At 34.9% G+C, this 8,386-nt stretch overlaps 2 protein-coding genes across 4 annotated transcripts in view; one reads left to right on the top strand and one right to left on the bottom strand.

Annotated features, from left to right (window-relative positions):
• Positions 1-949, bottom strand: part of LOC106881049 (general transcription factor IIF subunit 1) — a 19,694-nt gene extending 18,745 nt beyond the window's left edge. Inside the window, exon 1 of the mRNA XM_014931257.2 lies at positions 839-949. Within this exon, the coding sequence (XP_014786743.1) occupies positions 839-853 (15 nt within the window). The 5' untranslated portion in view covers positions 854-949. The remainder of the gene's footprint in view (positions 1-838) is intronic.
• Positions 885-8,386, top strand: part of LOC106881050 (G patch domain-containing protein 4) — a 24,236-nt gene continuing 16,734 nt past the window's right edge. Inside the window, exons 1-3 of one of the 3 annotated variants that reach the window (XM_052974606.1) lie at positions 885-955; positions 5,112-5,185; positions 7,194-7,274. In XM_052974606.1, the coding sequence (XP_052830566.1) occupies positions 7,242-7,274 (33 nt within the window). In that variant the 5' untranslated portion in view covers positions 885-955; positions 5,112-5,185; positions 7,194-7,241. Of the gene's footprint in view, positions 956-3,300; positions 3,747-3,792; positions 3,883-5,111; positions 5,186-7,193; positions 7,275-8,386 lie in introns of those variants that run through there. The other 2 variants (XM_014931258.2, XM_052974605.1) reach the window with 2 other exon arrangements.

The raw sequence follows: 8,386 nt of genomic DNA, 5'->3' as shown, positions 1-8,386 counted from the left end.
TTTTGACAAAAAAAAAAATTTTTTTCAAAACATGCAGAAAAAAACGGAGATTGTGATTCTGAAAAAAATTTCCAAAAATTATGCTCCGTATTTTTCTGCATATTTTGAAAAAAAAAAATTAAGAATTTGGGAGAGGAGGGTAATTTCAAAATGCCGATTTTTGCCAATTTTTTTTTAAAGGGGTGTTTTGGGGAAGGTACATATATAAAAGAAGTTGTATTCACATTGCACAATAAAAAATAGTTTCTTTAATTCAAAATGGAAGTGCGTTTGGTCCGCAAGTTAAAAGTTTTCACGGCGAGAGAGTGGTAAGATCATGTAAAACAAGTCCCGATTCATAATTCATGGATGTTTATATGGCCGTGGGAAATATTGAGTCTCATAACACATGAATGTTTACCTCTCCATTATTATATATCCATTTTCTTGAGTATCATCCCAGAAAACAAATAAACAAAGATAATCTAAAGAATTACAGTTTGGAACGGAATCAGATAATAGAAACTCTTTCTAATTTTGGCACAAGGCCAGCAATATCGAACCAAATACTTGACTGGTTCTTTTATTTTTATCGATCCGGAAACGATGAAAGGCAAAGTCTGCCATAGCGGAATAAAAACAAACAAAAATGATAACATATTTTCACTTTCGTACATTGTGTAACAATAACCTATAAGTCCAATGTAATGTAAAAGAACAATAGCGTTAACAAAATTACAATGTAAATCAGATGTGAAAATTATATAAATATATGCACATATTGCATAATGCATTAAATAAGTGCGTTGCACAAATTAAAGAATAAGTGAAACATATAACAGATATCTTAATCTCTTACCGGATTACTTGCCATTTTCAAAGCTTCGTCAAACACACAGAAAAGATTAAAATTGAAGAAGTTTTTCAGCTAAATGAACATCAACAAAATAACCCGCGCGCCATCTTTGTTGATAATGTAAATATAATTACTTTCGTATTTAATTTTCAGTAAATTTAGTTCCGTCTTACAAACTAATATTCAATAAATTTTTCTAGTTAAAATATTTATTTCTTTACTTGGCATTTATTTTTTAACTTTATTTTTGTAAATATATTAAGATGCTATATGATTGGTGGTTTGATATTTAGATGGTGTCTCCGTGCTATTCATGTAAAATTTCAGCAGATGACAAAAGCAGATGACTAAAATGTGTTTCTGTTCGTTGTTTTCCCTATCATTCTTTTTCGACAGGCCGCTTCATCTCCGGACAAGGGCTGATAAACTTTTTTAGTTGCCTCTTGTCCCAAAAGATTCGCCTAGAAAAGCGGAGCCTGTCGCAGAGTGTATACAATAAAAGGTGGATGTCTGTGGTAAGAAAGATGATTATAAAGGGAGCTGCGCTTGCATAGCCGGTCAAAAAAGAGAAAAGAAAGAGAAAAAAGAAAAAAGGAAAAAAAAGTGGAAGAAAAAAAAAGTAAAATAACCGGCGGGTCAATAAATTGAACCCTGAACTTTTTTTTATCTAATTCATTTTAATCATTCTCATTTTAATTTTTAACTTTAAAAGTATATAATTATTAATTTTTAAACCCATACGCATCAACCAAAGTTTTGCAAGATTTCTGTATGTCTGTCCGAAGTCCTCTGCTTTGTCCCATCTATGTATAACCTTTATGATTAATAAAGAAAAACTTTCTTTTTCTTTTTGAAACAGCTAAGTCATTTTGGTTCTGTTTATGTTAAGAGAAGTGAAAGAATAAAAAGGCAAAACTGTAACCCAGATCTACAATACACTAATAGGTGCAGGTAATATCCAATACATAGGATATTGTTTTCTTCACTTGTCAGTACTGAGTTAAATGCGACAATCAAAGGCTGTCTGAACTGATCTCAAGGCCCTGCCCCCTTTATCTCTTCTTAGGTAGAGCCTGTTGATATCAATGTTTTTGTGGAGATTTCCAATTGATGTTAGAATCTTGCGGGTTTTAATGTCTCTGGAGTGAATTTCTTCTACAAACCAGCTGAGTATCCCAAATGTTGGAATCAGCACTGGTACTAAAAATGTATTGTGGATACTGTCTCATTGTAAGAGGAGATTTCAGATTGCCATATTTCTCTTAGTCTGGTGTAATATTCTTGAGTCATTGTATCTTTATTCACAGTACCTTGATATGATACATTTTCATCATTGCCAAGTACTTGTAGCATTCTTAGTGTGGGATTGGAGAAATAGTGAGACTATTGATAGCAGGCACTTTTGCCAAATTAAGACACTTCAGCAGCCATGACTGTTGTAAGACACCTACAATTATTTTCCTAACCTTAGGCAGTACAGCTTTGTTAATCAATTGCTCAGCACATTCCTACACTCCCTTCTTTTCACCTACCTACTCAGTAATCACTATGTTGTTGGATTTACAGTGATCTGGGAAGAATTGGTTGAGACATCTTGTGTACAGTTTGTACATAATATTTAGGCAAGTAATGGGCCTATAGTTTTCAAGCAACTCAGTGGTTTCATTCTTGGCCACGAGATTCGACTGTGCTATAGCAAGCCAATTTGGTCTGTCTGACCTTCCATAATACTGTTGAATATACTTATTAGTGGTTTCCTGTAAAATGTCAGCCTCTTTTACCAATATACAACTATTAGGATGTAGCAAACTCTAGTGAACTTCCTCTCTCTATTATATATATACATACGAACATGGCAGGTAACAGCTAACCTTTGGGCACTGTTTTGGACCCCATTGTGTCTACCACTCTGTTTGGTTGGTATTGGGGCAATTTGTCTCTTACTCTATCATGCACCAAAATGCATCTTAACCAATCACAGCCTCCAAATAAATCACGTTAGACACTCTGTTCTAAACTCCATTTGAGCCTACCATTAGCTATATAAATTCACCTCCTCCTAGTCTTGATTTAATCACTGACCACATTGCAACAACCTCCATCTTCGTCACCGCCATCATGTCTCTCACCAATGTCGTCAACAACATCTCTACACAGCACCAACAACACTGCACTGGTTCTAACATATCGCTGTTCGTGAGCTACCTCACCATAGTTAATAGCAAACATACAACCCACGCAGATGCACGTAGAGATATGAATAAATGTTCATCAACCATTTCCATTTATCATTCAGCTTGTATATATACATGTGGCTGGCATTAAAGACATTTAAAGTTACCACCTTTTTCCATGTATTGTCAAATGATATTACAGCCTTCTGAGTAGAGTCACATTAGATGAAATACAAACTATCTTTCTATAAGTTCCTTACATGTGCCTTCCCATCATGCAGTTTGCCTACAGTTATGGTGAAAATTTCAGAGTCAATTGCATATATTTTACTGTTGATGTCGGTACAGTATTCTCTCTTTACTGCATTTAGCCATGATGCATTGAGGTTGAGGTTCCTCTTTTAATTCCAGATTTTCCACCACAATGATTCAAGATCTCGCGAGGAGGCTTTTTTAACGATATTATTTTCCTTGTGAATGTTGTGCGTGTGTATTTGTGTTTGTCCCCCACTACTGCTTGCTAATTTTTATCTATGTACCTGTAGCTTACTGTCAATACATGTAGGGGTTCATTGTATTGTTTTGTCCATGGGCTTATAATGTTGTTAACACGGCCCTGTACTCGTATGAGCAGGTGGAATGGAAGGGACATAACTCTGTTGAAGACAGTTTTGTTTTCAGCATGACGAATAATTTGTTCGCTCGATCAATTTTGGAAAAGTATGGTTGGAAAACCGGTAATTATTCAGATTTTTTCTTTCGTTTCGTCATTATTTTTCAGTTGTATTATCTGGAAGTGAACTTCGATGTAGTTAGTTGGGTTCATGTAGTTATTTCATATTTGGAACCACGTGTAAATACTTCCCTGAAATTGTACGAAACTTCATTAATCCTTATCGTTGTGAAATTTTTGTTATAATTTGTTGCTATTATGACTTATTCAAAACAATGAATTTGAAGTCAACTGTATGAAATGACAGAATCAATACTGAATTAAATGTTTTTCACTTTATAATTTTGTTCAAAGACCAGAGTCTATAAAATTAGAACTAAGTTATGTACCGTGCAAAACGCGAGTCATGCACTTCATTCCAGAAAAGTTTAAGGGCTGTGATGAAAGCAAAAGACGGTCATTCTGTTTTGCAAATTTATGTAAAATATTGTCAATAACTATAACAATCAACCTGTAAAACTACCATTAGTCAAAGCCTTAGACTTTTTATTTTATGATAAAATGAATAATGGGTGTATATTGCCGCACTCTGTAATTAGTGACGTTCGTTTGATTCACCACAATATCTCTTTCCTACAACTTTTTTGTCTTTAGTTGAAAAATATCGTGTACCATTCTTATATAGTAATTGAAAAGTACTATCACTGATTAAAAAGATAAAACAAAATAAAAACTACTCGTCGTAAGAATCAGAAGCCCTAACAATTCAAACAACGAGCAATTGTCTACGCAGCCAGTTTACTCGACTTGTTAAAAATAATCTTTGATTATAGGTTTGCTTAATAGGTTGATCTGAGTTTAAACAACAATAATAACTCGAAAGTAAATTGGCTTTTCTTAAACAGTTTGGAAAGGAAAAATCAAAACTAATATTTGACGGTCCGCATTGTTTTTAACTTATTTATTTTGCATGTATTCATAAATTGTAGAGTTTCCATATTGTCATAAGTTATACTCATTATGAATTTTATATTTAAATAATATAATTCATAAATTGTATTAAATTTTATTGAAAATTACGTGGTATTCTCTTCTTAATGGCGTTTAAGAGCAACTACTTATAGACTCTCAGAACTGTTGCTCTTGTTTAGCCCAAAGTCAGCCATGATTGAGCATACTTATAATCAAAGACATTCCAGCCATGACCATAAATCTTTTTAAGGATATATAGTACAATGCTCACCCAGTTGAGGAAGATGTGAACTGATATTTCAAGCAGGACAGTTGACTACATAGAGGTCTTCCCATTGGCACATCCCTCAAAGCTGTTATACCAGCTTCAGTATATTTTAGCAGACATGTTTTTCCCGATTGTTTCATTTGTAATCATTGCCTTTCAGAAATCTTAAAAATACTTTGTTTTCAACAGGTGCTGGCCTGGGAAAGGATGAGCATGGAATTCAAGAACCTATCAAAGTTACCTTAAAAAACAGCAAAAGTGGTGTGAGTCATTTTCTAACCAATTCTTTAATGGAGTTTCTTACCCTTCAAATTACTGCAATATACAAGAAGACATACAACTTGTATCATGGTACCTGAGATCATGATTGAAAGTATTAGATAGACACTGTGGGGTCTTGCTGATCAGATGAGATTATTGTGTGGAAGGGTAGTATAAAATGGGTGTGTGGTTATTTTGAAAATACTTCATAGAGTGACAACTGTCCCTGCAGCATGTAGTGTGCAAGAGAAGACTACACTGGGACAGGTGTATGATGCATATGGAAGTTGGCAGTTGTTTGAAGAAGTGCATAATATTGGAAGTGGAAAGATTGGATACATCCTTTGGAAGTGGGTGACAAAAAAGAGAATGAGATAAAGTGAAGACTGATTTCATGGAGGTAAACCTCATGTAAGAGTTGACAAAAGACCATGGCATGTGGTGAAACTCTGTGCTAGAGGAAACCTACCCAATTAAATCAAACATGGTGGTGTCAATGACTGAGTTGAACTATATAGTACTTACACTTGAGCCTTTTGCCCATTGTGTTGATATTAAGTCTCCATAAAGGCAGCAAGCTGGCAGAATTGTTAGCATGTCAGGCTAAATGCTTAGTGGCATTTCATCCATTTTTACGTTCTGACTTCAAATTCCACCAAGGTCAACTTTATCTTTCATCCTTTTGGGGTCAATAAAATAAGTACCAGTTGAGCATTAAGGTCGATGAAATCAACTTACACCCTCCCCTGAAATTGCTGATCTTGTGACAAAATTTGAAAGCACTATTAAGTCTCCATAAGGCAGTGAGCTGGCAGAACTGTTAACACACTTGACAAAATGTTTTGTGGTATTTCATCTGTGTTTATGTCCTGAGTTCAAATGCTGCTGAAGTTGACTTTACCTTTTATCCTTTCAGGGTCAATAAAATAAGCACCACTTGAGCTCTGAGGTTGATGGAATCAACTAAACCTCTCCCCCAAGATTTCAGGCCTTGTGTCTATAGTAGAAAATTTATTAAGTCTCTGTCTACTACTCACCTCTCCTTCATTACTCTCTCATCTATCACTCACCCTCTCTCCTATTATAACTGTATCTTTTTTCCATCACACTATGTATCTATCTCCCATCCTATTAATTCTATTGTCACTTATTGACATTCATCACTTACCATCACCCAAATTTATTGCTATTATCACTTTCTCTCTCTCTCTCTCGTTCCATTGTCTTTCATTTCTCATTTCCAGCACTCCGTTTTATTATCATCCTGTCCCTCTCTTATCACACTCTTTTCCCTGTCATGCTATTTTCAGTCAGTCTCCTTTCTAACACTCATCATGTACTGTCTCTCTATTCCCCTCTCACTCCTATCATTCTAATTATTCTCTATCACTCTCTCTTGTCTACTACCTTTTCACCCTGGTTCTCCTTATTTCATCACTCTCTTTCTCTCTCTCTCTCTTCTATGACGTTTTCGGTTATGTTACTTTAAGCAGGGATAATGTACTATAGAGAAGACTCTTTAGTTTTGCCAGGGATAAGACTACCTCTCTTTCACTTGTGCTACAATAGAACTCCTGCAGTACACTCTGTAAAGTGGTTGGCAATAGGAAAAGCATACAGCCATAGAGGCCATCCTAAAAATAAAGCAAATGAATAAGATGTGATCCATACCAAGTAGCATGGACAAATGGATGAACAATGATGGTGCAAAGAAATGTCATAAATCCTAGTGCTTTAACCCTTTAGTATTTAAACCAGCAATTGTCCCCATTGTTTTGATAGTCAGGTATACAATCTCATAAACCAATTAATGTAGGTGATATCACTTGATACATCAATCAAGGCTACTTCTGGTTGTTGTTTTGATGGCATAAGGAAAACCTCTTATGTTTTTAGTGGGACTGAACCTGCAAACTTAACTTCTTAACCACACAGCTTTGCCTGTACCTATTCTTGATATATATATATATATATATATATATATATATATTTTTCTCTTATTTTCTGTAGCTTGGACATATTCCGGGAAGTGATCTTACAAGAAACTGGTGGGATCAAATGTATAATGATGCTGCTAAGAAGATTTCTGTGGTAAGACACAAGTTGCTTATTTTTTAATGATCACTAAAATCCTTTTTCTTTTATAGTACTTTTCAATGGAAAGATCTTCAGGTTCAGTCCCAGTGCATGGCACCTCTAGTATATGTCTTCTACTATAGCCCAAGGCTGACCAATGCCTTGTGGGTGAATGTTGTGGAGAGAAACAGTGTGAAAACCCTTTGTGTGTGTGTATATATCTATAATGCATTAAAAGTCAGTTTGAATCTTGCTTGCTTGCTTGCAATGTTACCCAGCCAAATTGTTGCATAATGGGAAAATACTATGAATTAATTTTACCCTGAAATGTTAATATGAATGGAATAAAACAAATTTTGTGTAAATCGGACAAGTAGTTTTAAAGATATTAGAGGTTTTGGGGTATAAATACCCAAAATGGTGCATAATGAGAAAATATTCCGAAAATAATCTTCACCCTGAAAGGGAAGAAACTCTTATCTTTCTATCAGACAGTGACTTGAGAAAGAAAAATTATGAGTATTTTACAGTAAATGTTTCTATTTTCGCATTTGTTAAACAATATTTTAATTATTTAGAAATATTTTTAAGTGAATGTACTTTCAAAAATGTAAGCTGTTTGTACAGTAAGTATTTATATTTTAGCTTTCTTTAAACAGAATATTTTAATCATCATCATCATCGGTTAACGTCCGCTTTCCATGCTAGCATGGGTTGGACGATTTGACTGAGGACTGGTGAACCAGATGGCTGCACCAGGCTCCAATCTGATCTGGCAGAGTTTCTACAGCTAGATGCCCTTCCTAACACCAACCACTCTGAGTGTAGTGGATGCTTTTACGTGCCACTGACACGAAGGCCAGTCAGGCGGTACTGGCAACGGCCACGCTCAAAATGGTGTATTTTACATGCCACCTGCACAGGAGCCAGTCCAGCGGCACTGGCAACGATCTCGCTCGTAAAATTATTTTCAAGTGAATACCATTACAAAAAGTTTTTTTTTTTTGGCATATTTAAAAAATATTTTAAAGTGAAAATGACTTTAAAAATACAGTAAATATTTCATAAAAGACCCGTTTATAACCTTGGTGTGAAATAATTTTTTTTCCACAGGTTTTTTTCGAGTG

This window comes from Octopus bimaculoides, chromosome 18 (assembly GCF_001194135.2).
Source record: "Octopus bimaculoides isolate UCB-OBI-ISO-001 chromosome 18, ASM119413v2, whole genome shotgun sequence".
In the NCBI taxonomy this organism is placed as follows: domain Eukaryota; kingdom Metazoa; phylum Mollusca; class Cephalopoda; order Octopoda; family Octopodidae; genus Octopus; species Octopus bimaculoides.
Note: the sequence above shows the minus strand (reverse complement) of the source record. Positions and strands in the feature narration are given on the sequence as shown.